General features: G+C 47.9%; 1 protein-coding gene across 2 annotated transcripts in view; it reads right to left on the bottom strand.

Moving 5' to 3' along the window:
- Positions 1-2,363: 2,363 nt before the first annotated feature.
- The window catches only part of IGSF5 (immunoglobulin superfamily member 5), a 37,420-nt gene continuing 21,130 nt past the window's right edge, over positions 2,364-18,653 (bottom strand). For both annotated transcript variants that reach the window (XM_040986580.1, XM_040986581.1), the window contains 5 exons: positions 17,421-17,561; positions 14,129-14,153; positions 11,168-11,271; positions 9,976-10,049; positions 2,364-2,956 (listed from right to left, as the gene is read on the bottom strand). In XM_040986580.1, the coding sequence (XP_040842514.1) occupies positions 2,858-2,956; positions 9,976-10,049; positions 11,168-11,271; positions 14,129-14,153; positions 17,421-17,561 (443 nt within the window). In that variant the 3' untranslated portion in view covers positions 2,364-2,857. The remainder of the gene's footprint in view (positions 2,957-9,975; positions 10,050-11,167; positions 11,272-14,128; positions 14,154-17,420; positions 17,562-18,653) is intronic.

The following is an 18,653-nucleotide window of genomic DNA, read 5'->3' as shown; positions in this document are numbered from 1 at the left end:
TTCTGGCTCTGTGGGGCTAGCTGGAAATTTGAGCATCATCAAAGACCCCTGGGAGGAACAGGCAAGTGTAATTTTCCTGAGATTTTACGATACATGATTTTGAGAATTACTTGTTTTCGTAAATGTGCAACCTTGCTGGACACTCATGTGCAGGGAGCAGCAGTCACCTTGAAAAACCTTGAGACTGAGGCCTTTTGTTGCGATGGACTCCTCTGGCGCCTCCCCCACAACCCATCTCAGCAAGGCTTCCACATTGCAGAAGTGAGAGTAGGCTTCGCCACCTCAGCAAAACACCATTTTCACTTCAGAGCTGCCCTGGGGTTTGCAGGATTCCTAAATAGAAAGTGGCTGAATGCATAGAGATAACACTGAAGAAAATGGAGTTTGTGTGAACAAGCCCATTCCAGACACATCAAGGTCATTTCTGAACAGCTGTTTCCAATGGGACCTGCTGCAACAATGGAAATGCACAATGTCCAGCGCAGCAGCCGCTGGTCACACCCGGAGACTGTGCACTGGAGATGTAGCTGTGCAATGAAGAAAAACGAATTTAGCTTCAACAGCTTAAACAGTCCTGTGTTTCTATGGTGCAGTTCCAGAGAGTTCTGTTCAGATAACAAATCATCGCTCATGAAATGAAACTGGCCATGGATTTTCTTTGAAAAATCTTTCCTCCCTGGAGCGAGACACAATAAGAAGTTGTGTGTTAGTGATATGGAAAAAGTTTCCACCATCTGATAAATGAAAAATAAAAATACTTGGAGAGTTATTCAATAAGCTTATATTAAGCTGCAGAAATTTCTGTGAAAAATCCTTTAGCATTGGTCCCCAGAGTTTAAAACTTCAAATTCAATTATGGTCCCTGTGCAACCCCCTCGACTGCTAAAATTGTGATAAACGATTCTCAGAGCAGGCGGATAGCCACATCCCACTGTGGTCCACACACTGCCTTCCTCAATCTTGACCTGCTTGGTGTCAGTATTGATGGGATCCTTGTAACACACGGGTTCCTAGAAGGAAAGACATAAGCCACATGTCATTTTCCTTGTCTTGAGATCTGGATTCTGTAGTGGCTTAAGGAGAAGAACAGGATGTTCACCCCAAGCATTCTCATCTTTGCATTGACTTAAGCACGGTTGTGGTGGAGAGAGTCCCACTGGCCGGGAGGGTAACAGAAACGAACAGGATAAGCAAGAATCTGCTTGAGCAGTTGAATTGGCAATTTTCCTACAGAAAAGACTCTCAGCAAAGTGCTACAGCAGTATTCAAGGTGTTTCTGGATTTTTTGCATTTCATTTCTATTTTCAAGAAAAGAGTAAGCAAATTTATCCTGTTAGGGACATGAGAAGCCCTAGAAGAGAAGCCCTAGGGGAGAAGGCATTTTTTAATCCACAGTGGGTTTTATTTTTATCACAATTGTGATATTCAAAATACTTGGCAATCAGTAATATATGAACCCCATCCAATCTGAACTTTTACTGTGTGGGCACCAAGCAATCAGAATGGCTATCACATGGGTTCTGGTCACTGAGAACAGATAGCCATCGCAGCTCACATTGTGCCGTAAAGTAACTTCTGCCTTGTCTGTTGGTTTGTAGGAAGAGGGCCAAGCTGGGGCTGATTTAAGATCGTGAAAGTATTTTATTCTTCATGGTGTCAAAGGACAGTCCACTATTCACCAGATTAATAGGCAAGAATGCTGGGTAAAGAGAAAGATCATCATGACAGAGTTACATCTGTTCCTTTGTAAGAAAGTCGCTGAAATCTTGACATACTGTAAAAGGCCAAATTCTGCTTTGGTGACAGCATGATTTAGTATGGGATGCTCAGAGCAGGCACTACGTACAAACCAGCTAGAAATCTATGCTAACAAGTTCAGAGTCAGTCACGAGTCTGTAAGTCTCTTCGGAAGGGGCAGGGTGCGTGGGGCTGGAAACACAGGCTATATCTTCATGCCAAGAGAGAAATGTCTGGAAAAGGCAGCAATTGTGTTCCAAGAAAATATTCTGATGTTGATTTTAAATGAGGCAAATGGACAAGAGTCACGGGAAAGAAGGGAAGGAGAGGGATTGCGCATTGTGGAAGTTTCCATGTTTCCCTTTCTGGAGAACACATGATCCCGACGCGTGGAATTCTTTAGACCACCACCTACATGGCACATGGTTAAGAAAGGCACTGCAAGCATTTGGTGTTTCTGTTTTGTTTATTAAAGACCAAGGGGTCCACTTCCAGTTCTTTTCTTGTCTATGGAATAAGATCCATCCCTCACAAGCACCCTCTGCATTTAATTCAGATGACGAGATGAGAACAGCCCTATAAGGAATTGGCTGAAAAATCAATAAAAATACAATTGTGGGTTATTCATGAGCATAGGAATTTGTTCTTAATTTTAACTCACTGCGACCTACCAATGTTAGATTTCTAATTGATACTAATTGCTGTCCTCTTAATTCACTGATAACATGTGATACACATATAAATAAATCTGAATATGGGCTAAAGATGATATGGATTGAGGATTACAAAAGCATTGTAAATGATGTGGTAAAGTAGAGTTCACCGTTCACTGGATTTGCAGGCCGGAGTGTTAGAAGCAGCATGGGATGAATCGGCAGGTTTTTTTTCTTGGTAATCTCATGGAATTCACTGAGAGTTCAACAGTGAAAAGTCAAATTCTGCTTCAGAAGCTGGGAAAGTCATTTCTTCCTCTCAGGGCACAGGGTCCGGTCCAGTGGCTCCAGGGTCCCACTTCCAGGCCACCCTGACCCAGTGCAGATAGGCTTGGGATGAATATGAAGCAGGACATGGCTCTGCAGCCGTCGGCCAAGGGCAAAGTGAGGTCCAAAGGAAGGCTTCCCTACACCATGGTCACGTTTCTGACTTTCCGGGGACTGGCAACGTTGACGGAAACCCGGGGCCCACTTGCGGAGTGGCTGGGCCAGTGCAGGTCCTGGTCCTAGGTAACAAAGGGGAAAGGATGGGTGGGTCAGAGATGATTGCTATAAAGCATGCAGCTGAAAGGGAATGCCATTACCAGATACAACAAAATTCGAGTGCAGACAGGAGCAGACAGGTTAAACTTTGGCTTTCTTTTACTTGCGTTCAGTCACCTCCTCCCTCCCCAGATGCTCTCCCAAGTCCAGGAGCCAACGAGTAAATACGATCTGAAGAATTTGTGCCTTGTTTTTATGAATGACAGTTGCTACACAGCTTCACTGTTTCACTTCGCATTTTTTCTTATGGAAGTTCTAGCTGTTATATACAGATTTTTTTGAAAGCTGCTATCCTTTAAACAACACACACTCCTTTTAAAGGAAAGGGGTAAAATTAAAGAGCTGACTTGAAATAGGCCATCCATCTGTCTGCCTTGGCGGTACATGAGCTGGCTGCCTCCAAGGGAGAGCACGGTTCTGACATGACCATTGAGAACAAGGATTGCCAACACAACCATTGAGCCTCCTAGCACAGCCAACATCTGTCTGATGAATAGCCTACTGAAACGCACGTTGCCAGTTCTCACCGTTGGTCCAAGAATGCCAGCTCCAATTTCAGGGTAGAGAACCTGCATTTAGCATATTGAATCGTGTAACTGAGCACAGTAACTTATTTGCATTGCTATGGAACGTTGGTGCGTCTTGAGGCTGGAGGTACTCTTGGTGTGGTTTCTACATATTGACTGCCAGCAGCACAAGGTAAGCCAGGTCACCCATGCTCCTGTTCCAACAAAGCTTCACAGGAACAGGTGCCTTTTGCTGTGAATATGTGTGAGATTGAGGGCATTGCCTCCTTTTGTTCTCGCTGCTGGGCTGCATGGTGCCTCGCAGTTCATAAACATATTGCTGTTTTCTAAACTGATCAAGAGTTTCTTTCTGGTTCTCCACACAGGAGTGATGACAGTTGAAGCAAAGCTCTACCCAATTCTCGGATTATTCTTTTACTCACCCGTCTAAACAAACAGAAAAGGGACTGAATTCCTATAACAACGAGAATGAACGCCTGGCATTGGGTTGCGACACGGCGAGAAAGGAAAGCGGGCTATTTATTTTAAATATCCAAGATGTAACATGCTTGCAAAGTCTAAGGTTACATAGACAAATGAAAGGAACTTGCCTTTTCCATTAATTATAATTTTAATATAAGTTTCTAATTTTATTTAGTTTTTGGGTCTTAATATGTTTCAGCAGTAGTTACACCTGAATTAACACTCCCCAACTGTAAAGTTAGTAATGATAGCAATAATACAGTGATTGATCAAAAGAAAAAGAACTGCTGTGGTTGATATATAGGAGGTTACTTTAGAAAAAATGGGATTAGGAGACAGTGCAAAGGCTCAGCTAGCTGGTACTCCTGCATTGGCATCCCATATGAGCACCAGTTCATGTCCTGGCTGCTTCACTTCCCATCCAGCTCCCTGATTGTGGTAGCATTGGAGGAAGGCCAAAGGCCGTGGGAGGCTGCAGCTGTTTGGGAAACCAGGAGGAAACTTTTGGCTCCTGGCTTTGGGTCAGCTCAGCTCAGATTGTTGTGGAGAGAAACAGCAGAGGGAAGATCTTTCTCTCTGTCTCTCCATCTCTCTGTAAATCTACTTTGCAATAACAATAAATAAAGTAACTTTTTAAAACGAGATTGATGATAAGTCCATGATATTGTGATGTAGATACTGGCAGACCATGTTGGAGTACTGAGTTCACCCTCTGGCCTTGGCTCTAGCTCCGGCTCCTAATTGCAGCTTCCTATGCATGCAGACCTTGGGAAGCATAGATGATGGCACAAGTGGTTAGGCCCCTGGATTGAGTTCTTAGCTACCAGCTGCGGCATGGTCCAGCCTTGGCAATTGCAGACGTTTGGGGAATAAATCACCACAAAGATCTGTCTGTCTCCCTTCGCTTCTCTGTGTCCTTGCCTCTCAAAGCAAACAAAGCAAACAAAACCTTAAGCTGGAGTAGACCAGACTTCCGCCTGTGTCACTGGCATACGCTAAGGGCACTGACTCAAGTGCCAGAGCTGCACTTCGCATCCAGATCCCTGCTTGTGGGCTGGAAAAGCAACAGAGGATGGCCCAAGTCCTTGGGACTCTGCATCCATGTGAGAGACCAAAAAAGTTCCTGGCTCCTGGCTTCACACTGGCCCAGCTCCAGCCATTGTAGCCATTTGGGGAGTGAACCAGCAGATGGAAGATCTCTCCTCTCTCTGTCTTTCCTTCTCTCTGTAACTGTTTTGAGTAGAAATAAAAATCAATCTTCTTAAAAAAATAAGTTTACTTTGCTGAAACAGTTTTAAATGTGAGCAAACAAGGGTTCTTCCAAAATTCACAGAAATACATAAATAGAACAACTATCCATGGATTTCAAAAACGCACAAAAATAGAATCACTTAAATCCATTTTTCTACAAATAGTTTGAAGTATCCTCAAGTGTCAGTTTTGAGCATCAATGTCTATTTCTTTCCTGCTGGTTCTTCCTGTAACATCATGCCTGGTCTTGTGTCTCTTGTCGCTTGAAATCCTATTGCTTTCATTGCTACTGAATGCAATGTAGCTTAGAACACATTTAAACCATATGGGATGCAGCTCCATTGTGCTGTTCCAAGCACAGGGGAACCTTAGGTGATAAGAACTTGCATTTGACATCCAGCATCACCATAAGCATCTCAGATCTGCTTTGTGGCAAGCTCAGAGCTACAGGCATGTGAGGTGCACCTGTAAGGCACTGCTGGCAACTCAGAGAGCCCTGTCCCATCTGTTGGGCTTTCATACTGAGCCACACAGATACAAAGCAGATCACCTGGGGAACAGGGCTGAAAATCAGCAGCCCTTTGGTCCTATCTCTCAGAAATTCTGAATCAGAAAATGGAAGCAGCCCGGCCGGGTTGAATAGGTTTCCAGTGCACCCCTGGTAGCGCAACCACTGCCCAGCCAAAAGAGTTGCAGAAATAGCTAGGTGTGCATGCTTGGCACAGCCACACAGGAAGCTCACATTCTTCAGGGGGACCACGACCTGGGGTTCAGAAACACACCTGCCCACCCCTAATTCCACCAGGTACTTGTAGGGGTAAGGACTGCTCCGATCTTTGTGGGTTCGGGATAACGTTGGGGGTGGGGGCACTGAAGCTGCAGTGAGCAAGGGAAGGGACTGCATACAACCCAGTGTCAGGTACTGACATGACACACCCCAGCCAGCAGCCTTGAGGCTTCTGGCCATGTCAGGTGGACTTTTGCGGCCCTCTGGCCCTCCAAGCCTGGATCCTGCTTTCCTCGCAGGGAGCCCACCGAGTTGTAGGCAGGTGTGTCAAGAGAGCAAACACCAGCAATGCTACTGAAGGGCCCAGCACACCCGTTCCCAGAGCAGTGAAGCACAGCTCACCATGAATGCCTGGGCACATGGAGCAAATCATAGATGTTACACATGTGTAGGGCACAGTGAAATGATGCAGGAGGTGGCTCAGTGTTTGGTGAGTTGCTTGTTTTCACTGCTGCAACCCCCCATTTCCATCTTGCTATAATCTTGCTAAGGGCATCCAATAATTGTCACAACTAAAGACACATCAGAACTGCACATGTTCATTTCAAAGTGCTGAAATGCTCAGATTCTGCCCCAGTCCTAATCCTGGAGATCCAGAGATGGGGACAAAGGCCTCAGGGTTATTTCTGCAAACCTGGACCATATTAAAATGGGGGCCACCCAGGGCTGGCATTGTGGCATAGCACGTTAAGCCTCTGCCTGTGACAGCAACATCCCACGTGGGCATCAGTTCAAATCCCGACTGCTCCACTTCCAATCCAGCTCCTTATTGGTGCACCTGGGAAAGCCACAGAAGATACCCCAAGCTCCTGCATCCATATAGGAGACTCAGAAGTGCTCAGCTTCCGGCTTCTGCTTGGCCCAGCCCTGCCCATTGTTACCATTTGGAGAATGAACAAGAAGATGGCTACGTCTCTCCTTGTGTCTCTCTTCCTCTCTCTGTAACTCCACATTTCAAACAAATTAGAAAGTAGAATGTTCTTGAAGGAAACCAAAGCCCCCAGATCATAAAGGAGGGAAATGGCAACTTGACATGGAATTATTTCACTTCTGCCAGTGACCTGAGAGTCAAGATCATGTCTAGGTTATGATACGTATCCACGCCTGTCCTGCTTGACGTGAATTCAGCTCGCAACAAAGGCATTGTATCTAGACGTGAGTACACACTTGTCATCACACTCTGCCGGGCAGTGTAATGACACGAGGCACTGCTGCCATTCTCCACTTGCAGGAATCACTGCTTTCTGAGCTCCTGGGAATGCTGGGCTAGCCCGCTACAGTCTTGCAGTAAACGTGACCTTCAGGAATGCCTCGGGCACACAGGCAGCAGGCAGGAGCTCAGAGCAAGCAGATGGGGACAACGGATACTGCGCTTTCTACAAAACCAGAATCATCCTGCAATCCAAGACACATTAGCACAAAGCCTGCTCCAAGATGAATTAGCACACGGTCTGGGTGTTAATTGCTGTGCCCCGCTGTGTCTCTGTGGAGAGGCCATCCATCTGACTCAACCAGCCCCACAGCAAGCAAAACGGGAAGAGCATTTGCTGCAGGCCAACTTGCAGCTGGGGAATCTCCTGGTTTAATCCACAGGCTTTATGGCCTGAGCATAGCAAGAACAGTGCAGTCTGTGGTCAACAGCCCTGAACTCCAGCAAGCTGGTTGCTGGGTCAGGAGTCCTACCAGACGCCAGCTCTGGGCCTGAGAGGTAGGCATGCAATGCCAGCTCCCAGCCCAAGAATGGGGCCCTGTGGCAAATTAGAATCACACTAAAATGGGCAGAGGGAGGATGACAGGACAGATGAGAGCAAGCTCAGAACAGGTCAGAGGCAGCTCTCCTCCACTGCCTCTCCCCGGGGCTGTTACGGAGTGGGCTCAGGGCAGGATGGAGGGTTTGAAATGAGGTTGTAGGTGACATAGTCCTCCCACTGGCCCAATGAGGCCTAAGGATGGGCCTTGTTGGGTAGCACAGCAAGAACTCACAATAATGTACCAGGTGGGGTTGCAAAGTCTGGGTTCCAGGAGCTCTTAGATGGTACCAGTATGCATGGGTTAGCTTGACCTCCTTCTGCAAACTGAGACTTGGTCACACTGGCAGCTCACAAATGGCCAGCTGACCATATACATTTTGAATCATAAAACACACAAGAGGGTGCTCATGTTCCATCCTGCTCACTCCCTTCTCTCACCATTTCCTGGGAACACAGTCAATGGGTGAGACCTTGCAGCCAAGTGGTCCAACTGGTCAACCCAGATGGAACTAAAGACTGGGCCTAGAACTACAAAGACATGCTTTGTTCATGATCATACGCTGACCTCTGCAGAAGCATGCTCATTCAGAAGCTCACCACTATAGCTAGCAAGCTGGCACATTAATAATTGCTGGCCAGTTCCTAGCCCAAGCAAAAACCCTTATTACAGAGCTTGCTGCTCTCTGTTGAAATGCACAGCTCCACCTGGAGCCTCAAAAACCTTTGGGAAGTACCAATGTCTGGGGGTCGTTACCTGCATGGTCATCGTGCTTCCTCCATGGAGAGATTGTTTCAGCGGCAGAAGCCTCTTACAGGTCTCTCTTTGTGTATTTTCAAAACAGCACTTTAAGCTTCAAGAAGCATCGCCCAGAACCCCAAAGCATTGTTCTCACTCCTGTCTCCAGACGTACCCAGCGTGCCCCTCGTCCTTTGGTTACACTGAGTAACTTTCCAAGGGAACTCTCCAACAGGACGCTATGGAGTCTCCTCCCCATCACCTCAGACCCAAACCCTTGAAAACAGAGTTGCAAAGAAAGACCACAGCAGGCCTGCAGAAGTCCTGGATACCTTCAGCGTGACATGGGATTGCCCGTGCTTGGCTGGCTGCACCCCTTCGTCACCTGAAATCTCCACCCTGGCCCAGACATGCAGGCTTCACCTTTTGAAGCCTGACAGCTGCTCCTTTCACCCATCACCTGTTGGTGTGGAATCTGGTCCTCTTCTAATGAATACCTGTCCAGCTTTTTGAGTTTTTTCAAGTCAACACTCCCGGCTCCAGATTAAATGCACTGGAAATACATGGGCCCGAGAAAGCAACCTTACTAGCAGGAAATTTCTCGCCCCCTTTCCCTGCTGCTCAGGAAGGAGCTAGAGCTCACCTGGGAGCTGTCAACTTGTCATCAGCCCATCTTCCCTTGTGCCATGTGCCCATATGTGGCTTCCTGCCTGGCAACCTGTGCTGCCACTAACAATATCACTGGTGTTCTCCCAGTGCACAGCTGGGAATCATCCAGGGCTCACTACCTCCCTGAATGCCCCAAAGGCATCACTGGCAAGATGGCTGCATTCGGTGGAGCCCAGCCTCAAGGGGAATAAGACAGCCTGAGACTTCCTGGAAACTCCAGCAAACACTCAGACCAAGAGAGGTGCACATGGCTCCATGGCCTCAGAGGAACAGCCACTCCTGCACATAGCATCTGGCCCAGGGTGGCTTCTCCAAAAACCACCAGGGGAGAGCTTCTTTGCTCCCTGGGGACACAGAAAACACACAGCGCTTCTCATTTGAAGTTGTATTTGCAAATATGTCAGAGGCCAGAGTCCCCGTGGGTCCCAGTGTGGACAGGTAGCATGAGGGTCTAGCCATCCAAGAGAGCAAAGCAGACCCCGGTCCTGGGAGAACTTGGCTCCACGAGCACAGAAGGTGAAGTTTCCACATTGCCCATCATCGGGCTGGCTCATACTTCCAGCAGAGATACATCCCAGATGAAGCCCATTCTCCCCAGACAGCACCTGGAGTGGTTCACAAAGAGCAACAGAGCGGGCCTCAGCCCTTGGTCTCCAGGCTGACCAATGGATATGGAGATTGAGAGAGTTAGTGATATGCCCACTAACGTGCAATGCGTACCGTCATGCTATCACCTCCCTCCAAGTAGGATCAAGGGGCGGGAGAGAAGAGGAGGGAGTGGGGAAGAATCCTACATCACCTGATAAGCATGGGCACGATTCTGCTGCTCCAGTACCCCGAGTTCTCTGGATCTGGGAGGGACTGAGGCAGCTTCTGCAACAGAAGAACGAACACAGAGTGAGAAGAAACAGAAACAGCACAAGATCCCTGGCTTCTGGGCTTACTCCTGGTTCCAAATAAACCTGAATCATAGATGGGAGGATTTTTTCTTTCTTTCTTTCTTTCTTTCTTCCTTGCTTTCTCTTTTCTTTCTTTCTTTTCTCTTTTGTTGTTTCCTTAACATTATATAATTTGGAAATTTTTTTAGTGATATTAAAGTATGAAAGACTGACTTAATGTCAGTCTCTCTCTGCACACCCCAGTCTCACAGGGACGAGATGAATCCACAGGCAGCCCCCACACACAAAGCAGAGCTCAAGCTCCAAGCCATCATGTTGGTCAAGACACTAACAGCGAACACTCACTCCCGGACTCTGCGCCTTGCCACGGGGAAGCAGACAGGCTTTGTGGGATCCTCTACAACCTGAAGCACATGATTTAAAACACACGTGGGAGGTCCCTGTGATCGCATCAAAAGACTGGGACCATTGAGGACAGATTCCCCATCTCAGAGAGGAACAACGGGCAGCAGGCTCTCCAGGCCGGGATCACCGGCTACCCACCATCGGGCCATGTGTGCTGCCAGCCACCCTGTTCAAGCTGTTCACGTTGCCCCAAGACTAACGGATTCAGCCTTTCCCCTCTCAGCAACCTCACAACCTAGACTGCTGGGATAGCTTCAGATTCCCCCTACTCCATCCAACTCTGAAGGAAGATGAGTCTACAGGGAGACTTTCAAAAGAGGTCCCAGTATCACGAGGCCTCCCACTGAACTGCAGATTCACTGGCCTCTGGCTGAAACTGGAAGGAAGCTCTCTCCAGGGGGTTCGAAAGTCTTCAAAGAAAGTAAAGAACACGGGGAAAGAAACACAGAGAACTATGTTTGCATAACTATGAGGTTTCCACTGCATTTTACCTTACACTTTAGATAGATAGACCTTTTCCTTTTTTATCACAATACTCCTAGTTCTTGATTCTCTTGTTTTAAGTGTTCGAAGAAGCAGGGACCGCAGGGGCTCACTCCACCTTGTGAACTGACCCATACCTGCCCAGCTAGCCTTTCCCCCAACCTGTCTCGCCAGGCCTCTCCGCCACCCCGCCAGTCCACTCACCAGCAGCCCTTGGTTCGTCAGAACTGTATCCACGGTTTTCATTCCCACTTTTTAATTTTGTCTCAAAAGTTTCTTGGTTTGTTGTCTTGACCTGTGCAGATTTCCTAGAAGTGGACAGTTTCAGAAAGCCAAATGTTAATTGGCAACCAGTACCCCATTCATGTTTGTACAGGCTAAACTTCCTACAGGAAGGCCACATCTCAGTCAGCGGCTTCTGAGGAACAGGTGTGGTGGCCAATAGTCCCAATACAGGGAGAAAGGAAACTCAAACCATCCCAAGAGCACTGGCCTCTCAGAAACCATTGACTCAGAAAACACTGACCCCATAAAGAAGGGGTCCAACTATGTCCCCCAGACCCGATCATGCCCAGCACCTGTTTTTATTAAATAAACTTTTATTGACCCACAGCCACACCTGTATGCTCACAGATTCCCTTTGAGTGTTTCCATGCTGTAACAGCAGAGTTGAGACATGGCGACCAAGACCATACGGCTGGCAAAACTGAAAATACCCTTCAAGCCAAGTCAAGCTAAGCCCTGAAATAAAGCAAGAACTGGTGCAAGTTTCCAGGGGATATGGATAGACAAGGGATTAAAAATACACACACAATTTCTAAGAATTCATTCTTGGGAAATAAGCAAGGCTCTGTGCCAAAAGTAGGTTAGAATGACATTCACTCATAAGGTATTTATAAAAGCACCAATGGGGACGGGTGTAGCGGCACAGGTGCTGGCATCACACATGGGTGCTGGTTCGAGTCCCAGCCACTCCATTTCTAATCCAGCTCCTTGCTAAAGGGCTGGGAAAGCAACAGAAGATAGTCCTAGGCATTGGGACCCTGCATCTACATGGGAGACCCTGAAGAGGCTGCTGGCTCCAAACTTTAGACTAGCCCAGCTCTGGCCATTCAGCTGTTTGGGGACTTAAGTTGCACATGGAACATCTCATTCTCTCTCTTTCAGTAAAAAGTAAATAAAATATTTTTTTAAAAATACAAACTGGGAACTCTGGCTCCCTACTAAGGAAGTAACACCCCTGCTTTGGGAAACTGAGGCAGTCTCGTCTGGAGCTGACCATACATAGTCACTGCTCGGCCTAACAGAGCACAGAAGGGAGGCAGGATTTGGCTGGGGAACAAGACACACATGTGAACATGCACAGCGGTGGTATTCAGAATAGTCCCAACCTGAACCTAGGTGCAGACCCCTTTGAAGCACCTGGAAAAATAAATGGCATTTGGGAGCAGATGTAAACAAGCTGTCCACAGGGACGCAGGAAGCTCTCAACGTGGGCAGCTCAGGAAGGCATGCATGAGCCTGAACTCTGGGCCTGTGGGAGACGTCACCGGAGTGCTCCCAGGGGAGGGTAGTGGCAAGCAGCAATGTGCCAGGAGCCCCAGGGAAACTTCTGAGGAGCTAAGAATGTTCTAGCACCACACACTGACCATCCATGTTTTATGTACATCCATCAAGCCACACACCAAAAATTTGCACACTTTTCTACACTTATTCCCACCCCAGACTTCAGGAATATTTGTGAACATGTGTGTATGTGAGAACACATGCATTTAGGTAGCAGTAATGATGTGTGGACTGTGACGATCATAGATCATAGTAATGATCATAGAACTGCGAGTGAATCCGGCACTCTTTCTTTGCGTTCAACTGTTTTCCACTATAACCTTGCATTGATTTTCTAACACTAAATATGTGTGCATTGAGATGCAGGAGATGTCCTCTGAGGACCAGAATCGGCAACATGGGCATGGTAGAAGAAACAGCTTCTGGACAAGACCAGCCAGTAAGCTGCCCTCATTGCTCCCCTGAGGTCTCTGGCAGCCCAGCCCAGATGCAGAGAGAAGGGCTGGGCTGCAGCAGGATCGCCTGGGCCGCAGTTCCTGCCCTCTGCTCTCTAGAAATGTGAAGATGAATGAAGTATACAGAAGGCTGTGGGTAGAGTCCATGCAGTGTACACACCTTAGGCATCCTAGGATTTAGATAACCATGGGCAGCTGTGGTGGATGGAGTCCTCAGACCAGTTTCCATAGCATACCAAGACAGATTTTATTGTCACCATTATTGTGGTCACCACCCCACTGCTGTGGTTGCCATCCACCTGTGACCCAGAAGAGCTGTGGGTTATTTTGGCCCAGGGACCATAAATGAAAGTTACTGACTCAGTCCACAGAATACGGGTCCATTGTTGGTGACAATCTGAGTCAAGCCAATGCCCCACACAGTCATGGTCCATTCCTCTACCTCTGTCTTTGGTTCAACTCAGGCCCCAGAGGGATGAGAGCTCAGGCAGCCCTTGGAGGGGACTGCCAAGTACAGCCCTCAGGGGGCAGGGTGAGAGCAGGTGGTCACTTGTTGGTTATATCATCCAACCACAGCGGCGTGTGCAGCCGCAAGAATCTCAGTCCATGAAAAGTTTACAAGACCTAATAAAAGTCTGGGAGAGCAGCCTAGAAAGCCCTTCCCGCACTTGTGACTATGTAAGTACCGCAGACACACACTCTGCTGGTTATACATCATTACAAGTACTTGACACCGTTGCCTTACAAGTGCCTGCACCCATTTATGCCCACCCGGGAGGGAGTGATCACTGGGTTCTCCCCTGCCCGTGGGGTTGAGCAAGCCAGTGCCAAACACTGCCTAATGCATCTGTAGGCACAGTTCCACATGTTCCCAGGACCTCTGCTGCTATTCCTAGCAACAGGTACCACAGGCTCGGTGCACAGCGCCATCTTATGACTTGGCAAATACCAGACTCCATAGTGAACTGGAGCAAGCAAAATGCAGGCAGCAGCTGCCCATCTGGCTCCCCTTGCAGCCAGTGCTGTCCTGCAAGTTAGGCTCAACACGTGTGCCTCTCAGAGGGGACAACGGAAATCCCAGCGACTCACAGTGCATTGCTTGCTTTGCAATGTGTGTCCAAAACTAACGTGATTCTAAACTTACCTTATTTCACTTTGATAGCTGGATTCTGCAATGAAACAAAACAGGGGGACAATTTCAGGGTTAGAACAATCAAAGATACTAAGGCATGTGGGCTAAAAATAAAACATCACTGATCTTAATAGATCTCCCTGGAGTCTTTGTGATCCAATGGCATTATTACATTGCCTTGCAGTAAGTCATCAAGCAGCTTCCAGGTATAAGGAAGGGCATGAAGTTCCCTGCTGGGATGGTCTGTGGTCCTCACGATACACTTGGTATCCAGCCAGCACTTTATGATTGCTGAATCTGAAGAGTGAGATGATGAAGCAGTGCGTGGAACCAGCAACCACTGCGGTTCACTCGGTACTCACGGCACACAGCTATGGCCCGACTGCTTTGATAACCCCAGCAGTTGGTGCAGCACATTTTCACAGACTGGATGCTGCTTTGTGAGCATGCTGCCGGTGTGCAGTTCTGGAATTCACTTTCAGCTCCTAGGCACCAGCCTCATCCATGCATGCAGCTGTGTCCTCCCCATAAACCAGCGGACACACAATTGCCAGTGTCCATCATCAGCGTGTTCCTGGACTGTAGGGAAGCTAGACTTTGAAGATGAGAACAGCAAGCTGCAGGCCCAGCTCACAGCAGCATCTGGCTGGGCCTCCCAGGACCTACAACTAGGCTTCTTATCCAGGCCCTGAACACATCGTTTTCCTGATGTCTGAAAAAATATATATATCCCATTTCCTTAATTGTGTCACTGACTTTCAGCTCTGGCCACGTCTGTTCCTTGACATCCCAACTGGAAGCTCAGGCTAATCCTAGCTGAACTCTAGGAGAGGCTGCCGACAAGATGTCCCCTGATCAACACTCTCCAGCAATGGGTGTGGGTCCGGCCTGTGAGGGTCAGCTTCTCTACAGCTTCCCTCCAGCCCCAGGCCAAGCTGAATGGGGCCTTCAGCTATCCTCAGTGAGTCCCCAGTTAAGCAGGCTGAGCCCCAAGACTCCTCCATTACCAGTAGAGCATCAGAAAATAGTTTTTGATGCCCAGCACTTTTTAAGAGTTGAAATGTTGCTGCTGGAGAAGCTGGTGCACCTCTACATCTATGCTCAGGTGCAGGGTAATTTCCATGATGGTCACACCTGGAGGACCAGGCAAGCCATGTTCTTAGTCCTTATCTTATCACTCACAAACTGAAAAACAAGTCCATCCTATGTGGACTTTCCACCCACAAGGAAGCAAGGCAAAAATACAGATGTCTAACACACGAATCGTTCAAATTCTCACAGCCCACCCAAAAGCCATGACAGAGTCCCATTTGGTAAAAGAAGACCCTGAAAATGCCCCTGTGCCATCTTGTGGGGCCTGCAATCCCCCCTTAGCCTTCTCACCAGGCCACCATGAATTGGCATTTCATTGCCATGTAAAGTCCCAGATATTCAGTTCCCAATCCAGCTCCCGGCTGAGGAAGCACCTGGGAAGGCACTGGATGGCTCAAGTTCTTAGGCTCCTGCCACCTAGATGGGAGAACAGGATGGAGTCCCTGGCTCCTGGCTTTAACCTGGCCCAACCCAAGTTGCTGTGATCATTTGGGGAGTGAAATGGGGCATGGGAGATGTGTGTGTGTGTGTGTGTGTGTGTGTGTGTCACTTGGCCTTTTGAATAGTAAAGAAATCTTTAAAAATCAATAAATGATGCCTAGCACTACAGTCCAGCGGCTAAAGTCCTTGCCTCACACAGGCCGAGATCCCATATGGGTGCCAGCTCTAATCCTGGCGGCTCTGTCCCCATCTAGCTCCCTGCTTGTGGCCTGGGAAAGCAGTTGAGGACGGCCCAAAGCTTTGGATCACTACACCTGTGTGGGAGACCCAGAAGAAACTTCCTCCTGGCCCCTGGCTTCGGATTGGCTCAGCTCCAGCCATTACATCTGCTTGGGAGTAAATCATCAGACAGAAGATCTTCCTCTCTGTCTCTCCTCCTCTCTGTATATCTGACTTTACAATAAAATAAATCTTTTTAAAAAATCAATAAATGAAGAGGAGTGGTTGTAAGGCAGGACCTCACCCACAGGCCCCTGAGCAAAAGGATCCTTACCCAGACTCTGCCAGAAGCTCCCCTGGGCACAGAGGCCACCCCAACCTCACACAGCAGGGGCTTCAGCACCAACATCACGCTGTCCTGGGTCCTGGTAGCTAAGGATAGCTCTTTGGAACAGCCCATATCATGCTCATGTCTGACCTGACCTCTGCCTCACCTCCCTGAGCCCATGCAGTGGCAGCTATGCCACACACACCTCAACTGCAGCACTGCTGCTGGTAAATTTGAACTCACTTAGGAGAATCTGCCGCTTGGAATGACAACACTAGGCTGGAGCAGGCAAAAATCCCTCGGGAAGCGGAATTCCCCAGCCACTCCAGAGGAACGAGAAGAGACTACCATGTTCTCTCTTACAGCTGGAGCTCCTCAATAGCTCTTAATAAAAGCCCAGTGTGTTTCTTTTGAGCAGGCCTGCTGTACCACGTGGGACGATTTGCAGGGGAAGCAAGCCCTTATCGAATCGGGTCAACAGGACCCTTAGACTTTCCTATGTTGCTTCTCTGGAGCTATTTCATCAAAAAGCCCCACAATCACAAACCGATTCTAAGGAGGAGCTGAAGCGTGACTCGTGAGCCTGGTTAAGGGTAGACCACTAGCCTCATTGAGGCTAGACCACTTGTTTGACATGCAAGAGTCCGGAAGAGAGCTGCTCTGTGTGACCCAGCCTGTGCATCCCTGATACCCCACAAGCCAAGCTCACAGCAGTCAATGTTCATAAAATAAAAACAGTACGTCCGCTGACATGCAGCCTGACATCAAATTCGTAAGAGGAATCATTTAACCATAGAAAAGACACAAATAGGAGTAGACTTTTTGTTTGTTTGTTTGTTTGTTTTTAACAACAACAAAAAAAAAGCAGAGAGGAGCACGCATCTGGGGCCAGGATGTCCTGGATTATTGCTGTGCAAAGGTTGCTTTGGCTTCTAAAGTCACAAACGACCTTCTCCAATGCAAGACCCACATCCCACTCCTGATCCCTGACCCTAAACTGCTCTCCAACAGCTTGGGATATCACGCAAGACTTTCCTTCAGAAGGCCTATGTGGTCATTCACATTACTGGCCCTATTTTCTAACCCAAACCCACAGTTCTCTTCCCACCACTACACCAACATTCACCTACAAACATTCACCTCATCAAAACTTGATGAGCCATTACTTCAACTGCTTGCATCAAAAATACAGAAATACATACGAATTCATATTTTTAAAATTACCTTTTTTTTCTCTTCCGGAGACACAACAGCAGCAGAATATTACAATCAGAACAATGATCAGGATCAAAAGTAATGAAAGTGACACAGCAAGTAGCACTATGGCCCAGGTAGGCAATGATGTATTTGGCTTATCAATACTGCCTATAAGGTTGAAAGGGGGAAAATATTTTAGTGTTTCACAGTCTGTAGTTAAACTACACATTGCAGGTGTTTCCCAATAATATTTTGACTATTTGGCTTGCTATGACCAGACGTTACAGGCCAACTTCCCTTCAGCATGTTCCATTACTCAGCACTCTGTAGTATCAGCCGTTGCAATACTGTGGCCACCAATAAATGAGTGCTTGGTCACTCAGACCAAGAATCAGTGCCTGACACCTCTGACACTCCTGAGAAGCAGCCAATGCTGACCTGATGGTGACTCCCTTGGTGGTCTAGGGAGCATGTGGCTTGTCTCCCAAGAGGCTGTGTCCCCAAGGTAGAAGTGTTAACAAGTAGCAGAATCCTGGAGCAGGAGAGCACATTAAGATGTCGGGCCTCCCAGGGCAGTTAGGTCACTGGGGGACCACCCTTGGGAAGGATTAACATAGGGGCTAGCATGGCATAGAAGCTCAGCTTCCATCTGCATTGTCAGCCACCCATATGGGCACTGGTTTGGCTGCTCCAGTTCTGATCCAGCTCCTTGCTAATGCACCTGGGAAAGCAGCAAAAGATGGTCCAATGCACCTGGGAAAGCAGCAAAAGATGGGTCCCTGCAACACATGGGAGACCTAGAAGAAATTCTGGGCTGTTGGCTTCAGCTTGGCCCAGTCCTGATTGTTGCAACTATTTGTATTTACAGAATAAATGGAAGATCCTCTCTCTCTCTCTCTCTCCCTCCCCCTTCCTCTTCTTCCTCCACTCTCTATAACCCTGCCTTTCAAATAAATAAAAATTAATCTTCAAAAAGGGTTAATGTGTTCTAAGGTATCCCAGGACATTGCACTATTATCCACAGACTCCCTGTGGCTTCCGGGGGAAGACGGGAAACCGGTATCACACCCTCATACCTGAAAAGCTGGGAGTTGAATGAACCTCTTTTCCCTATAAATTAGGCTGCCTCGGATACTTTACTGCAGCCACAGAAAACACATTAAGACGTCAAGGCTGAAGCAGTGCCTGTCCTGCTCCGATATCCTTTACTTAGGCCCAGGGACATCTATTGGAGAAGGACTGGGACAATGGCATTTGGAA

The sequence above is a fragment of the Ochotona curzoniae genome, unplaced genomic scaffold (assembly GCF_017591425.1).
Source record: "Ochotona curzoniae isolate NIBS_2020 unplaced genomic scaffold, NIBS_Ocur_1.0 contig_4516, whole genome shotgun sequence".
In the NCBI taxonomy this organism is placed as follows: domain Eukaryota; kingdom Metazoa; phylum Chordata; class Mammalia; order Lagomorpha; family Ochotonidae; genus Ochotona; species Ochotona curzoniae.
This window is presented reverse-complemented; position numbering and strand designations above follow the sequence as displayed.